This window comes from Cornus florida, unplaced genomic scaffold, assembly GCF_030987335.1.
Source record: "Cornus florida cultivar Cherokee Brave unplaced genomic scaffold, ASM3098733v1 CherokeeBrave_3.0.0_Hap2_Chr08, whole genome shotgun sequence".
Classification (NCBI taxonomy): Eukaryota; Viridiplantae; Streptophyta; class Magnoliopsida; order Cornales; family Cornaceae; genus Cornus; species Cornus florida.
Genome location: NW_026775578.1, coordinates 92,315,822 through 92,342,639, shown reverse-complemented (window position 1 = coordinate 92,342,639; position 26,818 = coordinate 92,315,822). Strand labels below are relative to the sequence as shown.

At 35.5% G+C, this 26,818-nt stretch overlaps 1 protein-coding gene across 1 annotated transcript; it reads right to left on the bottom strand.

Moving 5' to 3' along the window:
- Positions 1–18,849: 18,849 nt before the first annotated feature.
- On the bottom strand, positions 18,850–23,200 carry LOC132270587 (protein FAR1-RELATED SEQUENCE 5-like). The gene is made up of 7 exons (XM_059771766.1): positions 22,993–23,200; positions 22,310–22,899; positions 21,564–22,181; positions 20,813–20,890; positions 20,583–20,696; positions 19,061–19,156; positions 18,850–18,939 (listed from the first exon to the last, which is right to left on the bottom strand). Exons 1-7 carry the CDS (start codon positions 23,198–23,200, stop codon positions 18,850–18,852), a joined length of 1,794 nt encoding a protein of 597 aa, XP_059627749.1.
- Between the last annotated feature and the right edge of the window lie 3,618 nt (positions 23,201–26,818).

The window sequence follows — 26,818 nt, the reverse complement described above, 5'->3', positions numbered from 1 at the left end:
CAGGACCTAAGTGCAGCAGCAGTTGCAGCTTCCAGTAGTCAGGCAGACATAAATGTTGCAGGGCCTCAAAATCCCATGAATGTTACGGACATAGGAGAGGATGAAGTCCTGGCAAAACTGAGACGAAGTAAGAAAACAGGTGGTGAGGGGGAATCAATTGATGGGGATGTGTTTGAGAGAGATGCAGGCCACCTTACTCCTACCACTAACCCTAAAATGAATGACCAACAAAGGGAAGAGGGCGATACGGTTGTCTCCATGGGTATAGAGCAGGACTTAAGTGTAGCAGCAGTTGTAGCTTCCAGTAGTCAGGCAGACATAAATGTTGCAGGGCCTCAAAATCCCATGAATGTTACGGACATAGGAGAGGATGAAGTCCTGGCAAAACTGAGATGAAGTAAGAGGACAAAAAAGCTAACAAATATTACTTCTCTCCATTTGTGTACAAGGGAGGTAAGAAGATTAAATTGGGCGTGAAGCAGAAGAAGTTGTTGAGTTATGCGGTATCGCGTGAGCATGATGAAGAGTAATTGCAACACACACTTGTTAAAATCCTTTGCACTTGTATATGTGTCATGATATGTCCATCTTCATTTATTTTGAATTAATATAATGTTGCAATGGAATGAATATTTTATTTTTAATTAATCTGTGCAGGGAGGTATTGGTAGAAATGTATGGTGGGGCACTTTCAAGGAGGGAGATAGCTCAATTGTTTGACCCGAATTGGGTGTCTAACTTCGTGAGTGATTATAATCGCATGTTTTTTGTAATTAATATTTATTGTTATTAATATACGTAGTGAATATAAGTGTTGACTTATTTTAGGTCATACTCTTCTGGGCAAATGTTTTGAACAAACAACAAGGAGATCGTATGACGAAGTACTACTTCCCAACTACAGCCGTGCAGTTCCTTGTGGCAAAATAGTTGGTGAATTTGAAAAAGGTTAAGGAGTGGTGGCCAGCCTTAGAAGAAGTGTGGGAAAATTACATAAAGTATGCGAAAATCAATGTAGACGTGCTGAAGAAGTGTGATTTGGTTTGTTTCATTTTTTCTTATTAATTTTATTTCACTCGGTTGTATGTGCTGTCTTTTTATGTCCTTACTTCATCTTGATTCACTGTGACATAGTATTTTTTCCCTGCACTTGTCGAGAGTCACTGGTTCTCGCTCATTGTCAACCGACTGAATAAGTCAGTTGATTACCTATGTTCATTGGGCCGACCATATAGATACAATATATATGCCGACTACGTGGTACAACTCTATGCTTACGCATTCTATTTTTTTAATCTATGTCTTCTACTGGCATTAGTAATCAACACATGCTTTTTGAAACATCATATTGAATAGAATCATAAATGGGATCATGTTATGTATGACAGAAGGAGTTCGTTGAGATTGCATTAGGGGAAAATTGGCCATCATACAAAACAAAGATTGCAAAGAAAATACCAATTCAGAATGATGGGTATGTATAGTTTAAATTTAAATATAATTATTGAATGAAAATTGTGATAAAAATTTTCATATTTTACTATTCTATAAGTCACTAAATATATATGTAATTTATTCATTGGATGTTAGAAATGCTTGTGGATTGTTCGTGATGAGATACATGGAGTTGTGGAATGGCAATGAATTATCAACTACCTTTCATATAAGTTGGGTGATTTATTTGAACTTTATTCCATGCATCGTAATGTGTAAACTACATAACATACTGTTGTATATTTTTTATATGATACAGGAAGAGCCTATGCCCCTACGTTCACAGTTCATCTTGGATCTACTCAACGATCCTAGGAATGCAAAACAAGATGACTTGTACAAGCTCGCGAACATAAATTTAAAAATGCATCTTAATGAGAGTTGGTTGGACAAGCTTCCTTGTGTTAAGGCTTTGTATAATACTGCTTCATGTCTGATGACTATAGAATTGCTATTCACATCTCCAAAGATTTTGTTGTAACGACCCGGTCATTTGCCTTCCTTTCCTTTTTACTGAAATTTTACGAATGAATTTTTTTCGTTTAATTTTCTTTTCTGAGCTCTGTTTCGTGTCGCTTAGTGTCATCTCAAGTGCTTGGAATTGGTTCCTAAGAATCTTTTCCGCGGATTGACAACTTCCTTTGAGGATCGAGTCATTTTCACATTTTTCTTTTTTCGACACTATGCGCTATTTCGTCCTTTTCCCTATTCTGTCTTATCTCCGTTTGTCAGTTTTTGGCACAACCTCACTTCTCATGCTCAGAGTTGGTTTTTGACTTGACTTGCCTTCATCTTGAGTGGTTTTCTCGAAATACGTATCTTTACTTTTGCAAGAAAGTACTCTGGTTGCTCCCGGTGTCCATAGGGGCATGAATGCAAAGTTCTTTGAAATTATTTTCTTTTATTGGGGTGTTTTCGTAAATATCTTTTGAAGATATTTTATTTCAGGGGTTTTTAAGAAAATATTTTAGGAAGATATTTTCATTCTGGGCCATAAGTGCAGTTTTCACTTTTTTGAGGGGCCATTGTGCAATTAATGAAAGTTATTGCAAACTATCTTCTTTTGAGCCTGGATCCTCATACAGGATTCATTTTCACATTTTTTCGAGTTGTGTACTCTTGGAATTTCCTCCTGGTCAATGTTTTCCAATTTCAGGGTTTCTGGCCCCGGTGCCAAACTTGTTTTGGGCATAACTTTCTACTCGGGACTCGGTTTTTGACACTATTTCTTCCGTTGTTCATATTTTATCATTTTGAATCTTTTTCATTCACAAAGTTTTCCCATTTGAGAGCGTCTGCTCAAATTTTACTTTTTCGAACCCGACGGGGCCCATTCGGGGCACTTTTTGAGATTTCTATAAAAGGGGGGTGAGATATTTAATTTTTCATCTTCTCCCCTCTTCATGCACGACCTGGAGCTCCGATGGCAGCCCAAGGGGTGCTGCCATCTTCTCTCTCCTCTTTTGGTTCACTTTTCCTTGATGGAAAGTCTTCGGCCTTAACATTTGTTGTTCCCCTCGCCGTGCTCTACCTTTTCCCCTTATTAGAATTCAGTTTTGACCATTTCTTGAGTTTGGTTTTGAGGTCAAGTTATAATTTTGATGGGGCTTTGATGGGGGTTATGTTCACAGCGTTGTCCCGGACAAAACCTGGTAGTTTCGTCAGATTCGGAGCCGTTCCATTTTGATGGCTTTTGAGATTTCCATCTCAAATTGAGGTAGGGGATGTTCTAGGTTTAAATTCTTGTTATATAGCATGCTTGTGATGCTTATTCTACTTGTTTGCATGATTAAATGAAAATCTAGAGATTTTATTATTTATTTTTCTTGTACGGGATCTAATTTTCCCGGTTGCTCATGACTTGGTTTAAACATGTAGCATGATTTTATATTGCCCCTTGATATGGTCATTGTCGTGTATTAAAATTGGAACATTTGAATAAGTATTAAAGATTTTATTTAATATTTATCTTAGGTGAAAGATTAATTCACATGGCCTTAACTAGCTTAAAATCAATATGTGTTAGCATATTAAATTAGGCCTTAGCATGCTCTCCAACATAGTTGAATTTTAAAGTGTTTGAAGGTGTTTTGAAAGTTAGTAATTATTAATTAATTTACCCCGAGTGCACTATTCACTCTATTTGAATTCCGACTTGATATTCTTGATTTACATGCCATATAGCTTCACATATATTTATTTAGAATATTCAGTTAGGTTTTGAAACCTTTTATTTAATTAAATTCCATGTTTAAGATTTAATCCTCATGGTGATATACAACTTGGAATTGTATTGTGGCATGCTAGAAAATTAAGCTTAGGCATAGTTGTTCATATATATTAAATTGGGATTAATTGCATGAGAATTGCAACTTTTAATTTATATTTAACTTTAGTGAAAGTTTAATTCACATGGTCTTAAATTGAATGAAATAAACTTGTAATGTGATATTACATTAGTTCTTGGCATGTTTTCCAACATAGGTTAATTTGAGAGCATTTGGTTAAGTTTGAAAATCAAGAGATTTTAATTGAAGGAATTAATTAAAATCTATTTTGTGGTCCCATTAGCTTAATTAAGGTTTTAACTTGATATTTGTATTGGCCATGACTTGTTTACTAGTATATATTAATTTGGGACTATTTGAAGTTGTTTTAGAACCTTGGGATTTAAATTAGCATGATTTAATTAAAGTTCTACTTTGTTGTTCTAACAACCTAATTGAGTTTTAGAATGGATATAAGTGATGACCTTGTCATGTCCTTTAACATGTGTTAAATTGAGGTTAATTGGAATTGAATCGGAATCTGTAGAATTTAATTGTGTTTGTCTATTTAAATTCTATCAATTTGCTCCATGATCAAGTTGTGTTTTAGAAGTGGTTTCTATATTCAAATCATGGACTTAGACTTGTTGTATATTCATTTGGTTATGTTTTGAATATTGGATAACATAGTTGCTATGTTTGTATTCATGAGAATATATTTTCCTTATTGAATATATTGTTGCATTGTGTAATGATTTGCACACTTTGTGTTTAACATCTTTCATGCATAGCGTGTAACGAATCACACACTGAAGATTCGACATTCATCATATCATATTAGTTGTGGATTTAGAGCAGGCATTGTATAGGTTTCCAAATTTAGTTGTGCTTGGTAGATAGTTGATTATCTTGCATATTCCTGTTGATATATGCGTTGTTGCACAACTTGTTGATTTTGGAAACTTGGGGATGTCGTTTTTTGACTATGGCTAGGACGTGGTTCTAGTACGGGGGATAGTCCTTCTATATATAGTCTAGTGCGCACATAGGGAGGTTACCCATGGGCTAGTAACCCTAAAGTAACTATGTTGTCGGTCTGATCCGGCGTGACGTCCGAGTATCCACTTTGTTTGATTTCGCATTTCATTTTCAAGTTGATAACTAGATGATGTTGTAACTTCTTATTTCTTATTTGTCGTTCCATTTTAAGTTACAGGATGTTAACTTTGCGAAATTGTGCTTTATGTATGGTACTGGAAGTTCCAATGTTGGTTAAATTGCATCGATATTGAAAATCGTGTTTTGACGTTCTAATAAAGCTTATGATTGATCCTATTGATTCATTTATAACATAGACGTTAGGTGGCATGAACCACTACTGTTATTTTGTACTTTAGATTCTAAGTTGATGGCTTTGAGAACTTCAACCTTGTTGTATTGCATAACATGCTCTTTTGTTGTTGAATTGCATAGATAATGTGATTCTTGTTAACTTGTATTCAAATATGCTTTTGTCATGTTGTATGGAATACTCTAGACCTAGTTCAATTGTATTGAAAATGCAATTCATGTTAATCTATGCTCAAGCATTCTTCTTATCGTGTTCTTTGAGTATCCCAACCATGATTCATTTCATACACGTATGTATATCATGATTCTTGTTGCTTAGACTCTAAGGTAGCTTAGGATACTCCCCGAGTCTCACTTGGACATAGACGTTAGGTGGCATGAGCCCCTTTAACATGTTTCACCTTAAGATGATAAGTTTGTAAAATGTTAGGTTGATGTATGCTCATCTCCTACGAATAGCTTTATGTTACTCACCCCTACAATACTGGGGCATATTTCAGGTACGAAGACTTGGTTCATGAAGCCTAGCATTCCTTAGATGTCGTGTAGCTTTCAAGTTTCCATTTCATGCAAATGTTAGCATGAAATGTCATTTTGTAGACTTATATGTAAAATTTGTATTCTTTGATTCCATGTATGTAATGTGTATATAAGTGCACTCCTTTCAACGTATTTGACATGTATGAGATAAGGCCGGAGGCCAATGACATGTGTATTGTATTCTATACAACTTTTTAACTTCATGAAATATTATGAAAACCTTGAAAAATCTCAAGTCATTGCTTCACCACGGTTGTATCGGGTGTGGGAATTCCATTTTCATTCTTTTATAGGGTCTTATTAATCTTGTATGAAGTGTGGCCAAGGGCCAAACGGTCATTTGACTCCATTTTATATTTTTGGATTCCATTTTTTCATTCCACGTTCATTTTTGCCTTTTTGCCCGTTGGGGGGTTGGATTTTGCATCGGCTATATTTTTAAGCCATGGACCATTATAGTGCATCTAAATAGGTAAGTTACGTTTGTGTGCATGGTTATTTTCGGGCAAAACCTTATCGTTTGTGTTTTGAGCTTCCTATGAACTCATTTTAAAGTTTTGTTGCATAATATGATTATAGGGCACTTTGGGGTTTTCCTTCAGGAAATAAATTCCGTTCTTGATATGGTCACTTAGAAAACATGATTTTAGGGGGGGTTTCTTCTTCGTGTTTTTCCAGAAAATATCGTCTTGGTACCGAAAATCCCATGCAAAGTTTGGTTTTTTTGTTATGCTATAGCAGCTTTTTTTTAACTTCTTGCCCTTTTCTGATCTAGGGGCATTCTGGGTACTTCATAGTGTTTATTTTTCATTTTCGACCGCGATCGGGGTAGAAAACGTGATTTTAAGGGGGGTTTCTTCTTCATGCTTTTACAAAAAAAAAAAAAAAAAAAAAAAAAAATCATCTTGATGCCGAAAACAACTCGCAGATCTGGAAAATCTGGTCGTTCCAGGTTTTTCCGGAAATAGTGCTGATCTAAGGGGCATTTCGGGTATTTCACTTGTAAAATAAAATCTTCTCTTGACATGCTCATGTAGAAAACATGATTTTAGGGGGGGTGGGGGGGGGGGGGGGGGTTTGTTCACAATTTTTTGCCAAAAAATGTGATTTAAGCCCTCAAAACCACATTTGAAGTCCAAAAATCTGTGCAGGTCCTGCCCAGATTTGAACCCAGAAAGTTGTTTTTTTTGAAACTTTGAGGCTTCATATCTTCTTCGTCTCGACTCCAAATCAAGTGATTTTTGAGTCTAAGTTTATTAATTTTTTCTGGTCTATATAACGGTATGCACGATTGCATCAAATTATATCTTAAAAGACCAATTTACCCCTTGTAAAGTACCCTTGCCACACTGATTTTAAACCCAAAAGTTGGTTTTTATGAACCTTTGACGTTTCATATCTTCTTCGTCCGGACTCCGAATCAAGTGATTCTTGAGTCTAAATTCTTTAATTTTTCCTAGTCTATCTAACGGTATGCTCAGTTACATTCAGTTTTGTCATAAAAGACCATTTTACCCCTTGCAAAGTACCCTTGCTGCATTGATTTTAAACCCAAAAATGTGATTTTTATGAAACTTTGGAGTTTCATATTTTCTTCATCCGGACTCCGAATCAAGTGATTATTGAGTCCATCTTGATTAGTTTTTCGTTTTCCTTCTAGTGGTGTGCTCGGTGGCACCAGAGTCCGCAGTTTTCATAAATGACTATTTTGCCCCTGGGGGCTTATTTGTCATATTTTTGGTCTTTTGCTTCCGCGTCAGTTCTCATTAAGTTCCACGACCTCATGGAAGGTCATTTTGACTTCTTAGAGTCTTATTTTCTGTTTTCGCTTCCGCATATCGGATCCGTTATCGGGTCAATCTTCGGTTCATCACAGGACACATTGGCTTAAAAACCAAGGTCGTCACAGCAACGGTTTCCCAAACCTTTAAAAATAATGTAGTTGTGGTGTATGCAGGTAAATTCGAATTGATCAGGTGTACTGTCACTCCTATTTTGCTCTACTGGTGTAATATTTACAACATTTCTATGGCTGTGATTAATCAATTGGAAAGACTCTGTATCATTCAAGTTTCGAAATTGGAGGGATACCATCAACATTTGTACGCTATTATCTGATCACCTTCACCCTGATGAAGTGCGTAAGGCTTGCAGGTACTTCGTGTATCTCTAGCAATTCTTCAATCTTAATTGTCCATGTTGTTGACTTAATTCATGATCCATCACCAGTAGGGATAGAAGTGAAAGTGTCAGTAATGCAATTTTTGGTCTTTCATCCATAATGGAAGTACTTGTATGTAGATGGTAGAGTAGAATATGTGACTTTACCCTTTTTTTGTTTTGACAATCCAAAATGAGTTGGTCTAATTATGTTACGATTTGCTGATTTAATATTTGACAAAAAATGCACTAATAATTTTTTTTTTTACGACAATTAAATTGAACTACAAGCTACACATAAGCAACCAGAGAACTGAACAGATAAATGGTGAAAAAGGAAAAAATGTAGTAGCAAGTATATTCCGTATTTGTACTGTTTGAAGCATGAAAGGGGTGCGGAAAATCATTATGCAAAATAAGCATAGAAATAGATGATCTATTTTACATAAATTAGTGGTGGGTCTATACCTGTTAGTTACATGATTGATGCATGATTATAATGATGTTCGCATGTTTGGAAAATATTGATCTAAATCACATCGCAATTGTTGTCTCAGGTTTTGTAATGGGGGAATCAAACTTGTTCACTTCCATATGTTATGTATGATTATAATGATGTCCCTGTGGAATGGCGGTGAAGTATGAAGTACCTTACCCCTGACTTGATTTTCCCAATCCAAATTAGGTTGTTGTAATTATGATACTAGTTCATGATTTGTACAAGCTAAGGTTGACAGGGAAATGGATAAAACATTTTTGCAGGTACTGTCGATGGAAGATCAACGGTTGAGGTGAAGGTTTTATACATGTTGGGAAAGGAGACTGGCGAGGAAAAACAGGTGCAGCAAAGAGAGGGAATTGGGAAGGCAATGTGTACCTAAAATAAGGAAGAAAATAGAGTATTGAGGGTTTTAGACATTCGGGATAGAATGATGTATGAGTAAAAGCAACAGTTGTTAAAAAATTCAGGAAGCAATGTTGATGTATTTGACTTTATCCATGTCCAGTTCCTCTAATTTGTGCTACTGTTTCAAAAAGATAATTCCCAAAAGAAAGATACAATTTTTTTGGGTTGTATGCATGAACGAACTCTGTATCTGGTTCCTAGTTTGGTAGGTTAGCATAGGTAATGAATGGATTGGATTATTTGAAATTTTTGTTAATTGTTGAATGTTACAAATATGCATTTACCAATTATGGTAAACGATTGGATTATTTGGTTTCACTTCTCAACGTGGACAAGTAGGAACAACTAAAAATGAGATACTGCACTACTAATATGGGACAGATGCACGACTTGAGGGTACAGTTAGACATATGTGAATTATGTGAAGTTTCGGAAATAACTCACTTATTTTCTGGAAAGGTGGAATTTGTTAGTTTAATAGTGAGAGAGAAAATATGGTAGTTTCTGACTGTGTTAAAGGGCTCTGTAAAATAAACAACCGTCTTACACATTGGTTAAATGTGGCGTCTTACACATTGGTTAAATGTGGCCATGTATCTTAAGAGAGATGCGTTAAATCCCAACATTTTCTTGGACATAACTCACTTATTTGCTGGAGATGAAAATAAATGAGAAATCATATGTGGGTGTATATTTTACATAAAAGGGTTATTGAACATACTGTTGGAGATGCGTTAAATCCCAACATTTTCGTAATTTCAAACCCAACAATTTACTACTTTAAATCCCATATTTTTCTACTTTAAATCCCAACATTTTGCTACTATAAATCCCAACATTTTGCTATTGTAAATCTCAATATCTTACTACTTTAAATTCCAACAATTTGGTAATTCAAATCCCAATATTTTTCTAATTTAAATCCCAACATTTTAATAATTTAAATCCCAATATTTTGGTGCAAGAAATCCTAACATTTTGGTATTTCAAATCGCAATATTTTTCTGGGTTAAATCCGAAATTTTGCTATTTTAAATACCAACAATTTCCAACTTTAAATCCCAAATTCAGTAAGCAATGTTGATGTATTTGACTTAATCCATGTCCAGTTCCTCTAATTTTGTGGTACTATTTCGAAAAGATAATTTCCAAAACAAGGATACAATTTTGAGTTGGATGCATGAACTTTGTATATGGTTCCTAGTTTGGTAGGTTAGCCTAGGTAATGAATGGATTGGATCATTTGAAATTTCTGTCATTTGGCAATTGTTGTGAAGTATTATATTTTATGTATTTGTGGAAATATGCATGTGCCAATTATGGTAAATGATTGGAATATTTGGTTTCAGTTATCAAGGTGGACAACTAATTAGGAAAAGGTACACATGAGATATTGGACTACTAATATGGGACAGATGCACGATATGTTTGGACAGTTATATTGACATATGTGAGTTATTTGATGTTTCGGAAATAAGTCACTTGTTTGCTGGAATGGTGGAAATTGTTAGTTTAACAATGACCTACAGTTTCGGTCCATCACATTTATATGTTAGAAATTTATTGAAATATATACAATATGCATGTCGTATAATAACTATAATAGTAACATTCAAAAAACAAAGTTTAGCTGGTGTAAAATTTTCAAACAAATTTCATGTCATGACTTATATCATTCTTACTTCACCTTTAATAGACACGTGAATGGAATGTATGCCGCTAAACATGCATTTAATATCACTCTAACAAAGTGCTAGAGATGAACATAAATTACAAAACAAATGTGCCGGTGTATATGTGGTGGTGTATATTTTAGTGTTGGAGATGCTCTAAATCCCATCATTTTCTTACTTAAAATCCCAACATTTTCCGATATTCAAATCCTAATATTTTGGTATTTTAAATCCCAAATTTTCTACCTTAAATCCCAACAATTTCCTTCTCAAATTCCAAAATTTTCCTACTTAAAATCCCAACTTTTTCCTATATGACATCCCAACATTTTATTGTGTAAATTTACAATAATTTTCTATTTTGTATCCCAAAATTTTGGTGTGAACATCAGAACATTTTCTTGAATGAATCCCAAATTTTCCTAAAATTATTCCCAATATTTTCCTAATTAATATGTTAATATTTTCCTATTGTAAATCGTAACATTTTCCTATAATAAATCGTAACAATTTTCTATTATAAATCCCAATATTTTCCTAATTTATATCTCAATAATTTTGTGTTAAAAGTCCAAAAATTTGCTACAGTCAATCCCAACTTTCTCATCACTACAAAAACACCTTACCATTGCAATACGGACATGAAGTTTGCAGTGTTTAAAGAAACATAAGACAAAAATTGGTCCATAACCACAAAGAGGGATCAGACCTTACAACTGAAACTTACGTACGAAGTAAAATAGATACAGTTAACACAAAGCATAAGATAGTCATAAGTAGGGTTGACATTGCCAGCAGCTTAACCAATGCATTACTTGCTTGGATGACTCTCACAGTTGAAGCAAGGTCTCCAGTTTCATATTTAAGTTCCTCAACTTCATCCACCAAATTAATGTGATCTCCCATTAACTGGTCAGTTAGTAAGTGTTGTGGTTGACTTGCAAATGAAGTTGAAGATTGACCAAATCTGGTAGAAGAAATAGGATGGCACTATTCCCAGAATCCGCAATGTTCATGTTGTGGTTTTGAACATACATAATATAACTTTCCTTTGTTGGCATTTTGTTTTTCTGTAATTTTTACATCTACCGTCTCTTAACACCAACAAAGTGTATTCATATACCTTATGTCAGGTAAGTTGATTGGCCCCGTGCCTGATGCAAATGCAACCTGAATAAAGGGAAATAAATACATTAAATACGGGTTCACTAAACCTTCTTAAAAAAAAATGAGGAAAATCTAATGTCATCATGGAGGAAGTAAAAATTATTTGAATACAATGATATCTTTAATCAATGAACAGAAGGAAACCCTTACTATATTCTGTACATTAGATGGCCAGAGTGATCTGCGATTCCCACGACTGTTGGTGTAGGTGGTCATTGATGATTTTCAGTTACGGGATTTTAAACAACACCTGCTGGTTTACAAAGCATAGGAGTCCATCTCCAAAGAGGAGAGGAATATAACCGTAATTCATATGAAGTAAATTTGGGAAGTCATGATTTATAGGACTCTACAAATACTAATTCCAATCAAAGTACAGAAACGGTCAATTTTTCAAATTTTGAATTTCAAAAATGTTACTCTAATATTATCCAATAAAATATTTAGGAAACAAATACCGATTATAAATTGTGAACATAATTCGTATGTAACAATCCAACATTTACCTACATTAAGTCACATATTATTTGTACATTAAACCCCAATAATTAAGTATATAAAAGTACAATGTTGACGTACAAAACATCCCAAAAATTACGTACATAACATCACATTTAAAATAAGCCTTCAATGTAATTTGTTGAAAGTTTTCCTTGCAATAACATAACATTTAAATCACACCAACAACGATGGCAAATTGTGACATCCTCGTTCAAAATCCAGCATTGCCAGTTAATGTGGTTCCCTTACGGACAACATTGAGGAACATATTCAAAGAATCTAGCATTCCCACAGTCTTGTTTCTGAATTAATGTAAGAATTTTTTTCTGGGCCCTCTTTAATGCTGCCCGCAGATGCTCATTTCACCATAACAAAGTTAATAACTGAATTCCGGCCTCCTTGTCATCATCATCACAAAAGAGTAATGCAATGCACATGGCATATAACAACTCAGACCCATTTCGAGGCAGGAATGCCAAGCCTCTACGTTTGTTGAAGACAATCCAATCCACCTGTGATATAGTCTTAATTAAAGTTGGCACGATATTCTTGTACAGAACTTTGATTGATAAATATATAAATAGTAGAATCTTGTGACATGTACCACTCCTCTTATAAACCTTGCATCATAATTCCTGCATTGAAAGCTATGTTGTATGTATATACACCTATCTCTGATTATATATTTTGGCCCATCACTTCGAAGTACATGCTCTACTACACCATAACCTTCCCATGTCAGCGTCGTCCACGGTGCATTTCCAAGTTGTTCCATTTCCCTTTAACATGAATGTAAATTTCAGTCCAAACCTTTATTGAAATATATATTCTGTCATGCATGGGTACTGAAAAATAAGAACTAACCACTCATGCTTGTCCTTCAAATGGTTGAAGCATAAAGCATCAACTCTACGAATGACATCGTCAATCCAATATTGCGTTTCTTTATCCATTGGATCACTGCTCTGTACACGCAAAAGTTTGCGATTTTGAATATTAATTGTGGGTGGGTATGTTTTAATATGACACCTACTTAAATAAATTTGTAAACAACGTTTCATACCTTCATGAATCGGCGTATACAAAATTAACTGCTACTGCATGACCTCTGAAGAAGTCAAACTACTCGGTGATTCCTTATTAATAAGACACCTATTGAAATAGGTTTTTACATACCGCTTCATATAATATTGTTTTTTTAATATGCACTGCTATATATATATATATATGGGCAATTATTCTAATAAAGAAGTCAAAGTACGTCGTAATAATGAAAAGTGCATATACAATATTAACTGCTATATATTGTGGTAAGTGTAGGAATTAAAGAAGTGACAGTAGTTGAAAGGGATTAAGAATTGAATAAATTAAGAGTTCAGCAGAGGTAATCAATCAATGGAAACGTACAAAAGTCTGCATATCCAAAATTCACTGCTGCTATACATAATAAAGAAGGAAGAGTTGTTGAAAGGATTAAGAGTTCATTATGTTCTGAATGACCCACACCTAATCATAAAGTTCCAAACCTACCAAACTCCGCATATCTATAATTCAATGCATATATATTGCTATATGTATGAAATAAGTGAAAGTATATCCTTGGAATTATTAATTAGTTTAATAAACCTAACGTGACCAACACAGTAAAGAAGTAAATGGTTTGTCAACTGCTATATATATTGTAAGTGGGTGGTATATATATTGTACCCTAGGGCCAATCTAACGAAACCGATACACCAAGTTTGTCCACATCAATGGTTGGACGTCGATATTACGTTGTTTTTGTAGGTCGAAAAGTAAGGATATATACGGACCGGGCCAAAGCGATAGCACAGACGCGAGGGTTTCCTAATGGCAAGTATTATCCTTACCATAGCCATGCAGAGGCCGTTGAAGCAGTTCATCGATGGCACATGCACGAGCTTGGGTCCACGGCAAACTCTCAAGTCGAAGCAGTAGACGTTAATCAACCAGTTCAACCTCAACAACAACGTATCAGGTATAACGACTTGGTGGGTGCAAGGACTTGATTGTGGAAGAGTGCAGACGACTCGGGGTGACCATTCCTAGAGCACGGCATCTTGAAATGTAAGAGTCGAATGTCGCAGTTATGGAATCTGTCATTGTCCAACTTAAACATGAGATCCGTCAATTAAATGTCAGATGGCGTAAGGTGAAGAAACTAACAAAAGCGATGAACACATGTGAGGATCCGGATGCAGAGGTTGAAAACATAATGATTGACCCGGAGCTAAAATCGGATTCCGATTTGTCAGATTTTTCTGACTCCGGAGACGATGACTTTGAAATTCCACCGCCAAGGAGTCGTACATCCAAAAGAAACTGAAATGTTGTTGGGGTTGTTGGGAATTATGATGTATTAAGCAAACTACTATATGTCTGTAGTTATAATTTCAGACGGATCTGTATATGTTGCAAATGTATGTTGGTTACCTTCAAGGGATTTGGCCTGGAATTATGTTGGGATACTTACTACGAATTATATGTATTAAAGTACGTATTTATTGGGATGTAATGCATAATATATATTCTGAGGCTGATTTATATAGCTGCCTTCTTGGTCTCATATCATAAATATATAGTCTTAATTATATATCAATTAATAATTTCAATCTAAATTTGAAATACATAATTTCACAGATACTGATATTCATTGATATGAATTATAGAAGTTTGATAATGAACTTGTATTATTGCCTTTAATTTACCAAACACAAAAAAAAAAATAATGTAAGGATATATATTGTTTATGAATTATATATATTGCTTATCATAGTTCATAGTAATTAATAGTCCAAATAAAGAGCCGGACCTAATTTCTGTCAATCCACAAAAGATGACCTAATTAGTAGTCATCCTAATTCATACTTCAATAAATTGTCAAATGTCCTTCTCAACTGGTGTACCCTAATGGGCATGGATTTGGTGTCACTACGAATTGACACCCATTTTCGATCCATTTAAGTCGGCAGTAGTCGCCATTTCACTCCCCAGTTATGGTAGTTTCCTCACAATTTAAGGCATTTATGGTAGTGTCATTTTTGTTTCCTTTTTCCTCTTGGATGACAAAATATGCTTATTTGCCTTCAATTTTCTGAACACTACCCCCATGCATATATATATATTTTTACGTGAACTTTTAAATATATATAGCTTCATATTTCATTCAACATCACACATCATACACATATATTTCTTACACACAAAAGAAAACACCATAATATAAACAGACATACAAGGTCCAAACCCAACCCAGCAACACTGGTTGCGAACCTTCCAAAAACTGCGTCACACCTAACCTCCGCACATACAAAAGGACACCCACCCCCTCCAAAACATTCCTTTACAACCACGCAGAAAGGGTCATCCGAAATCCTTCATTGTTCCTCAAGTTCCATCGTCACTTGTGGCATCAGAAGAGTTTAGAACTTCGACAACCATGTCGTCGTCAGAGTCAGCGTTCCACTGCTCTTCAAGTCTTATCAGGCGCCGTTCCACCCTCATCACCAACCTCCAGAGGCGAGTGAGGTCAGTCCCATAATTGTCAATTCGCATGATCAGGTCTTGCAACGTAGGTGGAGGATCTGGACCAATGGGTACTTGACGAACAGAGAAAGGACTGAAAATGGGGTAATTAGGCTTCGGTCTGCTTGGTCTGTGGTTTGGTAGTGCACCATTGCTGCTTGACCTAGACGAAGACATGATGTTCGTGGGTGCTTGAAACACTACTCAGTACTTTGTATATTTATAGCACAACTCGTACCACTGTGGGTGGGACTGGTGGTTGAACCGATTTATGTTTATAAGCCAATCCGTGCATAAATATTCAACTACCCCAATTCTTGGGATTGATAATACAAATTAAATTGATTTTATGTTAGTAGTAGCTGAGAATTTATGTACGTATTTCTTAAATTTTGTCAGGTAACTATTGGGATGTTGTGTACAATACATATGTATAAGTTCAAGCAGAATGAAGTAGTTTGTTTGTCTCATATCCTAAATATATAGCCTTTATTTTATATTTCAATTTATATGACTTTCTTGACGATTATAATTTTGGACATATTCTTTTGAATTGATATAGGTTGTAGAGGTTTATGAACTTATATGTATGAACTTATATCCTTACCTTTCATTTACCAAAAAAATTCAACACAGAGGAGGCCGATATTTTAGAATACCTCTTTTTAGATGATTCATTTTTTTGATCCATGTAAGTGAAACAATGTAGTAATGTTCTATACACATTAGTTTATTTTTGTCTTACCTTGTAATGTTTTGTACAAAAAAACATAACAAATAAAAACAAAAAAAGAGGTAATTTAGAATACCTCTTTCCCTACAATTATGACGGCTTTAATGATAGAGATTTTGGAGTGACTGTGAATTGACACCCATTTCCTATCAATTTATAAACCAAATTGTCAGCATTTAACACCCCATTTATGGTAGTTTAGTCAAAATTTATTACATCATACATATTTGAATTTTTCTTTCCTTTTTCCTCATCACTTGTCTAATATTATTCTTATTCATCATTTTTTTTCACACTGCCCCCATGCATATATATAGTAACGTGAATTTATACATATATATGGCTTCATATTAATCGCTTCATATACTAATGTTCACACTGCATATATATGGCTTCATATATCATTTCATATCATACATCATACACATAATTATTACACAATAAAAAAAAAAAAAAAACATACAAAAAAACACCATCATATATACATACATAGAAGGTCCAAACCCAACACAGCAAAACAGAGAACCTTCCTAATACTACTTCACACCAAACTTCCGCACATCAGTACGGGGTCCTTCACAACCAACCGCCTCCAAAACAGCCGTCCTTCCTCATAGTCCATCGTCGTTTGTGGCGTCAGAGGAGTTCAGAACTTCCATGACCTGGTCGTCAAATTCTTCATTCCACAGCACTTCAACCCTCTTAATGTGCCGATCCACCCTCTTCACCATACTCCACAGGCGAGTCAGGTCATTCCCGAAATTATCCATGCGCATAATAAGGTTTTACAGGGTAGGGGGAGGATCTGCAACAGAGGGTGCTTGACGTAGAGACATGGGACTAAAGGTTGGGTAATTGGAGCTAGCTGTACGTCTTCTATGGTTTGGTAGCGCACCATTGGTTGGCCTAGAGGAAGACATTTTCTTGTGGGTGCTTCTATCCAAGCCTCATGACATATATTTATAGCAGAAGTGGTGGTGTTGTGGGTGGGAGTGGTTGTTGAAGGCATTTGTGATTCTAATCCATAGTTCAATTAATATTCAACTACCCTACACATTTATTATTCTGTTGAGATTCTATTTACATATTATATTCATTTTATGTACGTATATGTTGTGATTTTATGTACAATTGATATTGGGATTTTCTATACGTATTTATTACGATTTAATGTACGAATTTCTTGAGGTGTTATGTACGTACGTTTGTGGATGTTTGATTGGTTCATTTTTTTTCCTTCAAGTAACATGGTGAAACTTGTGCAACGGTGAGGGACTAGGATCACCTCCAGTTACACAGTAATCCATTTTCTCCATTTTTGTAAGTAAAAGTGCACCCAACATTTTTGTAAGGTGCATCCCGACATTTTCTTACTATGTATCCCAACATCTTCCTACTATGTGTCTCAAATATGGGTAACATGGCCATTTCTGGACCACTCATTTCAAAATGGAGTAAATGGCACACTATTTCACTGGAGGTGATTTTCACCCCAATGGTAAGTGTTACAATTGGAGTGAATTTTTGTACAATAATGTGCTATTGTCCACTTACAATTGACGACATAAATGATTCAACATGTGTTTCATCCATGTAGGTAAAACAATGTAGGAACGTTTTCTGCATATTACTTTATTTTTATCCTACCTTGTAATGTTTTGTAGTTAGGGCAATTTTTTTAAAAAAAGATGAAAAATAAGGTATTTTAGAATATCTCTTATTATACAGAACTCGAACCCAGGACAAAGGGTCAACATTTGCCAACACCTAAGCCAAGAGCCCATTGTTAGTCTTAATGTTTGATTGGTAAATTTTTTAAGCTTTCAGTAGCTTGAGTTACATTAATATTTCTAATCCATGAATTAATATTCAACTACCCCCACTACATATTTATTATTATGTTGGGATTATATTTGCATATTATATTGATTGATGTATTTGATTCATGTAGGTAAAACAATGTAGGAATGTTTTGTACATATTACTTTATTGTTGTCCAACAGTCCCTCAAAAAAACCTACTTACATGAAAAACAAGGTATTTTACAATACCTCTTTTTCGACATTGCCACTCATTCATACTGATACTCGAACCCAGAACAAAGGGTCAACATTTGCCAACGCCTAAGCCAAAAGTCCATTGTTAGTCTCAGTGTTCCATTGTTACTTGTTTTTTTCTACTTTAAGTAGCTTGGGTTACATTTATATTTCTGAACAAACAGTCTATCCAATTTGACAGTGATTCTCTTATGTCTTTCTTGCTTCCAAACATGGATGAACCCAAAATAAGACATACATTTTGTAATGTTCGAACAGTGGATTTACAAAATACGGTGATACTCAACATGTGGAACATGTTACAAGCATGCACACAATGAATACAATGTCAATTACATTACAGCTAAAGGTAACAAGGGCAGCCGAAGTAGGCCATAAACTTTGTACAAGATGTCCAAAAGATTACAAGGATACACACAATCAATGATAAGTCAATTGCATCACAAGTTTCTTCTCAATATTGAAAGAGTCGATGTTGAATTGGATGATTCATCCCCAACGTTGCCATTCCAGATGTTGGCGTCACATGTGCTTGCCCATGTTTCTACAATTAACCACGATGACAACAAATGTAATCCAAATAATTTTTGTATACAGTTTTCTGTCACCACATTTATAATGAGAACAATGACAAAAACATTAATGGAGAAGGAATAAATGATTACCTCATCACCTCCCAAACGATGAGCACTTGATTCATCATATGAAGAGGGCATACTGTACAGTTCAGATGACAGCATGGCTGGATCGCCAATATCAGCCTGAAATTTATATTGTTGACAATACATATTAAGATGAACGGAGGCCTTAGGCAACCCCCATAATTCACTGCTACATGATTTTAACCACACCATTGATCAGCTTTGTTTATCTGATATTCCAGTGGATCATGGATAATTTACTTAGGGTACTAAAAGGTTTAATTAGACGAGAGTTTATGCAACGCTGGATCAAGGTCTTATGAACTAGGATTGGGATAATGTATTTCCAAGTTCACATATTATTCTTACTCCATAACATTCATTTCAGATCATAGGGGACTTAAACTGAACATTCCTTTGCACATTGGTGAAGGTCCAAAGCCTTTCGGATTTTTCTTGGTTTAGAATACACAGGCAGTAGTTCGCAGCATAATCTCTGATTTATAGTCATGGGTGGGAATCCAATCCAGAAGCTACTGTACTATTTTACATTGGTTAAAAGGGCTATAAAAATTTGGAATTTTTGTAAAGTTTGAGTCTGTTTTATTTTAGGTTATTGGTATTAGGAAGTCTCTTGAGTAAGTGCAATTGAGGTTAGCCGAGAATCTTATGAATGATGTTTTCATTGACGAGTAGGATATTAGACAGCAATTTGAATGTGCTAGCCCTAATGAAGCAATTCTTCTGTCTCACAAGACAAGAATTAGATGGATGAAGGACCAGGACAGGTGCAGAAGGTTTTTGTATCAGTAAATTAAAGAGCATACGGCTAGAACCAATATCACTGTCATTCAGGATGCGGCAGGGAATTTTATACATGATTATGAGCATATGAACTTCATTTTGGGGCATGATGAAGATATTATGTAGATACAAGAAATTTAAAACGGATAAAGCTTGCTGCTTCTACAGAAGAAGGTGGTTTGGGGGTGACAACAGGTTTGGATATTGATTTACCTGAAAACTGTGTATTAGCTTCGGATTATTTACTGTCCAAAGATAGGATTTCGGTGGTTAGGTATAAACATTGTTCATGTTACCTAAGAAATACATCCTTTTGGCAAGTCATGCCAAAGGTTTCAGATTCTTCTATATGGAAGAGTATAGTTGCCATTAGGGGGACTCCATGAAGATCAACTATAAGTATGTTATTGGAAAAAGGAATTGACATCAACATTTTTCTTCATCCTTGGTGTGATGGTAAAATGATGTCAATTTTTTCTCCCACATACAGTTTTCGATCAAGAGTTTTGGGGATTTTATTGCTGCAGGTCAACGGAAAATGGATAATATTCCAACTGATCTACATCAGTGTTTTGCATTAGGTTTTAGTGTGACTTTTTCTGATGTTGCCTAGTCTGGGCAGAGTTTGGTGTGGGATATGTCCCATGTGACCTTTGTAATATATTGTTTAGATGTAAACAAAATTTTGTCCATTTTAGAAAAACAAAGAAAATAATGCATCTTAATTAGTCAAAGTACTTACATGGTTAGTTGATGAAGTACATAGTTCACAAATATTAAGCTGTCTGTTGTGGAATACAGCTGGTGGTGTTACATAAGATTCTTCATTGAGAAATTCGACAAGAATTTCTGCACCCTAAAATATTTCATATAAACACTGTCAATGCACTTTTCAACATCATCAACATGTTAACCAACAATCATGAATGAATAGTAACTGCTTATATATAATATACTTGGAATAATACTCACATTCACTAACACGTAGGACGAGGTTAACGGACTATCGCTACCACCGGCGTCCCCCAAAACAACGGTTTCATTTGATATCTAAAACAAACAAAATGTTAGTTTCTTCCACTCACGAGTGTTTTATGACGAAGGATATAATGTTATGAACTTGAATTTATTTTGTTCGCATGTTCAAATAGTTAAACAATGAAATATCAGTATGTGCGATAGTAACGTATACGTGGCCTGTTGCTTTCGTTAACTTCCTCCTTTTCCCACTATTTAACTCTATGGCTGGTTTCAGCCTCTTAAATCGTCCTTTAGAGGTATCTTTAACTTTCATGGACATGGGAACTGTTCCACTATTGCTTTTCACCCTTTTTTTTTCCATTACCCTTTGCAATTTTCTCTGCAAACCTACAACCACAGGTTATTTGTACTGTTCTTTTCCAGTCTAATGTTTTTTCTAATAGATCATTATATCCTTCGAGGTCGTGCGATGCAATGGAAGATATTTCAGTCAGTATACGGCAAAGCTACCTATGCCGTCGCCTAATCTCAAGTTGAGGATCCGGATTCACGTCAGTGGAAACAATTTCCTCCAACCTGTCATCTCTAGCATTTCTAGTCCACCTTTTTATTATATATCGCGAAGACAACTTATTCACAAATATGCAGTCTTTAAGGATTTTCAGACTGTGCCTGCACAAAATCCCTCTATTTCAAATTTACAACATGAGCATGACAATTCATTTTCAAATGTCCAGCTCACACGATGTCGCACCCCGTCCTCACCAGCAACTTTATAAACACGGTGTCCATTGTTATCCAAGTTAGTGCAACTAATAACAGCCTGACTCGCAAGAGCAGCTAAAAACTCCTCCTGGAAAAGCTGAAATATTGCCTTGGTGTAAACCTTCCCCGCTTGACGTAATATGTGGCACTTTGTTTTTAGTTCCGGTTGCCTCTCCACCAAGCCATACTCGGCTTCATACTCCTTGTACCGCTTGTCGGACAACAATCTGTCAAAGTGTGTGAAGAATTCTGGTAGAATAAGTTGTCTGGAAAGGTAATACTTCAATTGACCATTAAAGCTTTTACTCAATTGCATGCTACTCATTCCTGCAGACCAATCGTGTTTGACAAATGCCAGGGCCCATTTATGTCTCAAATCTAACAAAGTGGAAAGCCACTTATTACCAGCAACACCATACTCTGCAATCATTAAATCCCATTCCCTGATAAAATCATCCTCCTCCTCAATTTGGAACATTAATTTTGAGATAACCTTCTTTATTCCTTCAACGCATTTAAACAGAAACAGTAGGTTCTTTTGCGCATTATTCATTAAGTGCCAAACATATAAATGATGTTTCGTCACCGGCATGACCTGCACGATTAATTAACTTAATACCCGTGTTGCAAACATGCAAATCCAAAAAAATACAACCGACTGAAATAATACAATTGTTTCAGCATGACACAATACAAGAATGGAGATGCATGATAGTTATTCACCTGCTTTAATGCCTTCGCCATTGCAGCGTCTTGATCTGTAATAATTGTCTTTGGCGCTTTTCCACCCATCGCTTTCAAGAACATTTCAAATAACCAGACAAACGAATCCACTATCTCATCATACATTAAGGCTGCTCCAAACATAGCAGTCTCCTGGTGATGATTCATACCCAAGAAAATTGCAAATGGTCTGTTGCCGTGTACCACTTTGTACGTTGTGTCGAAACTGATAACATCTCCAAACTGGCCATAATCAATAATCATTTTACAATCTGACCAGAATATGTTCGTATTCATTTGCTCAGTATCCAGTTGCAAGGAATAGAAGAACGAAGGATCTTCACAACCACGCATCTCAAAATAATCCACAAGCCATGCCGCCTCTCCATAAAGAAGTTCATTTTGTCTTTGCGTCCTTAGATAATTTTTAAGATCCATTTTCAAGTATCCAACTGATTCTTTGCCACCAGACTGCCTTCCCATCAACTCATATGCATTACAAACCGAAACTCCTAAATCCAAAGCCAACTCAACATCAATGGCCTGGACTGAGGAAATTCGTCGCTGGGACGGCATCATGTGGCTGTATTCTGCAATTATGAATGAATGGTTGTGACTTTCTACAAATTTAGAAACTACGTACTTTGCCTCTGTCTTGTCATATATAATAACCATTCATGCACCGCAATTGGTTAGTGTTTCAGCCCGGGGAGTCTTTCTAAATACATCCCGTTTGTCAGTCCCCTTCACACCTTCCTCGCTACAAATAAACGCCCTCGATGTAATTCTTCCATTAACTATATTGCCATACTCCTTCCGGATGCTAAAACCAATTCGACCACCATATGCATTGTAAAAATCATATGCCTTTTCCTCACTATCAAACTCCATTTTATACCTTGGTTTCCATTTCATCACTTCGGTTTTATAACAGCAACATTTCGTCTGTTTGTTGTGTTTTAAATATTATTTACTTCACCTTCCATCTGAACGACTCAAATACAAAACCTTTTCTCACATATGCACAAAATATTGAATTAACAAAAAATAATTTTACTTCTACATCCCAAGTATGTTCCATCTCAATGTCTCAAATACAAAACATTTTCACATGTATGACCAATCAAATAAAAAACCTTTTCACATGTATGAGAAATTAAATTTGACATATATATATCTCATTCATTTCATTTCTTTGCATGTATCAATCAAGTATATCCCAGACAAACAACGATAAAAATCCTCGTTGGCACAACAGAACATATATGTCCAACCAACTAATGCTAATTTCACATACACTTTCTGAACATGTTGGGATTAATATTACGCAAAATTTGGGATTTACGTTACCAAACAGTTGGGATTCACCTTACGAAATAGTTAGGACTCACCTTAGGAAAAATTTGGGATGTACCTTTCAAGAAGTTGGGATATAATTTACGAAACCTTTGGGATTCACATTAGGAAAATTTTGGGATTCACATTAGGAAAATGTTTGGATATATTACACAAATACTTTGGGATTTAAATTACGAAAATTTTAGTATGTAAGCTAGGAAAATGTTGTGACTTACTTTACAAAAATATTAGAATGTAGATAAGGAAGAATTTGGGATGCTTTTTAGGAGAAATTTCGGATCCAACTTAGGAAAATGTTGCGATGTAAGCCCAATGACCAAACATTTTCTTCACATTGTAACATTCACACTCTGAAACACTCTTTTCCAGCCAGTCATGTACCCTAAAAATCCTCTCATTTTTTATCCTCACAAATAAACATTCAAACCCCTCATAACTGCACAATAAAATAGCGATCAATTCAAATTCACCAATAATTTTCTATTTCTGGGTTTTGGGATGTACACTAAGAAAATATTGTGACTCACTTTACAAAATTATTGGAATGTAAATAAGGAAGAGTTTAGGATGCTTATAAGGAGAAAGTTGGGATGCACTAAGAAAAATGTTGCGATGTAACCCCAACGACCAAACATTTTCTTAACATTGTTACACTCACACTCTGAAACATTCTTTTCCAGCCAGTCATGTATCCTACAAAGCCTCTCATTTTTTATCCTCACAAATAAATATGGAAACCCCTAATAACTGAACAATAAAATAGCGATCAATTAAATTCACCAATAATTTTCTATTTCTGGGTTTCTTACCAAAATTGTGTTTATATATATTTGTTTCTGCCATTCAGTTCATATGGAAATCAGATGATTTCCTAAAAAAGTCAAATCTCAAAATTATGAATCATACCTGATTAGAGTTGGAAACAAGGCGATTTCCTGCTTCGATTTGGAAATGCATTCCCGCTTAGCTTTGGAAATACACTGCTGCTTCATTTTGGAAGGAAATCAAAATCTGCAATTTCATTGCGACTGACAGAACCGCGGCTTCTATTTGGAAATAATTTGTAAAATCCAAATTTTGGGTTGATTCACACAACAATCGCTGCTTCTGGATTCTATTTGGAAAGAAATAAATTTCTAAAATGCCTTCATTCATATTGTGGGAGAGACGAAAGCTCAGGCGGGATTTTATTTCTATTTCAAATGTCGCCTAAAATGAGGGAGGGAGGAGGAAGAAGAAATAAGGGAGGGAACACAAAATGGGTATTCTACAACAGTATGTACACATATATATATATACACCAAAATTCTGTATTCTAAAAATATATTTTTTACCCAAATATAGTTAACACTATTCATTGACCCAAATGGAGGAAATGGGACACTGATACAGAGAGGTGATCCTGGTCCAAACACGTGTGTGTGTGTGCTGCGCGCGTCCGCGTTCGTGTGCACGTGTAGGTGCGTGGATATACACATCATTATCATCATCATCATCACGATGCTCTCTCTGTATCAGTCTCACATCTATTCCCACTTTCTCTTTATTCATTTTCTCTTTCTATATCACCACCACCTTTTCTTCACAACTCTGCCACTCCAACCTCCCACCACCATTACCACCACCCACCACCATCACTGTCACCCACTACCCACCATTAGAACCTAACATCTAATGAGCCCATCTCAACAACGGTTGTAGAGAGAGAAAGAGCAACACTCAACTATTTTTTCTTCTTTCTAACCAAAATCAATGACTTTGTAAACCTTCAAGATTCATTAATTAATTTCCACCAACCCCCAAATCAAACCCCTCTACCTTATTTTCTCTCTCCTCCTCATCACATTTGTAAGTACCTGTCATTCGAGAAGCTGACCACCATGAACGTGGATCCCACCATGAACGGTTTGATGGTGATTGGCTACAAGAGCCAAACCGATCACATTCACATCTATTTATGGGTTTGTTGAAGATGTAGTGAATAAATTATAAATGGGTGAATCTGTTTCATGAACGAATTAGAAGGTTTGGTTCATCAGTTTAAACATGGTTCATTGTTTCTTGGTGGCAAAGATACGACAAAGTACACAGTTAGAGAAAGAGATGATGAGGAGAAAACTAAAATCAATTACTTTTGGGAAGTAGCACATGATGAGATTAGGACCTTATGCAATAAAAGTGAATATAGTGAGATAAATGATATACAAATATATATTTTTTCAAATGGGAGTGAGATAAAAGTTGCACACGATGAGTTAATACCAGGACCTTATAAGACAAAAGAGTAATATAGTGAAATAAAAGTTATACAAATATATTTATTTCAAATAAGAGTGAGATCAAAGTTGCACATTCTGAGATAGTAGCAGGACCTCACGGGATAAAAGATGAACATAGTCAGATATAAGTTATACAAGTCAAGATTTTTATTTTTTTTGCACTGGTGCAAATTTAGTATTTCTTAATGATGGCATTCAGAATTATTTGGCAGCAGAAATAGTGCACCGATGTTACATTTTTTTGTACTAGTCCAACTTGATTTTGTAGGTTGTTGGTGAATTAAAAGTTGCACACACTGAAATAACAGTACAAAATTTGGGGATAAATGTTGAAACAGTGCAGTAAAATTTGTACATATATATTTTTCGTCTTTCATACATTGAGAGTAGAAGGATTCATTTTCTCCGGCGACCATCTCTCTGTGTGTATACATATATACACACGCGCATACACATTTATGTATATAAATACTAACACCGACCAGAACCCACCCATTATCTCTACTCCACTTTCTCTGTACTGATTTTAGCTCACTGGTTGTGACTTTGAAACCTCAGAGGTGGGCCTTGACAGCTTGGAGCTCCCAGTTGGGTCAATCGAGGTTCACCGGAAATGGGTGGGAAGAGCTAGTTGTTGGGTCTGTCTTCACTGGAGCAGAAGGATTTGGCCAATTAATAGAGTATGGGAGAAAAAAGATTAAGAAATTATTGGATTATTTTATTAGATAAGATGTGGTGGTTGCCGGAGATGGGTTCCACGGGTCATCAGGATGTCTTGCCGATAGGTGGTGGTCGAGGGTGGTGGTGGATTTTTTTTTTCCCTTTATACATTTTGATAGCCCCTAATAAGAATAATTGGTAATTACAATGG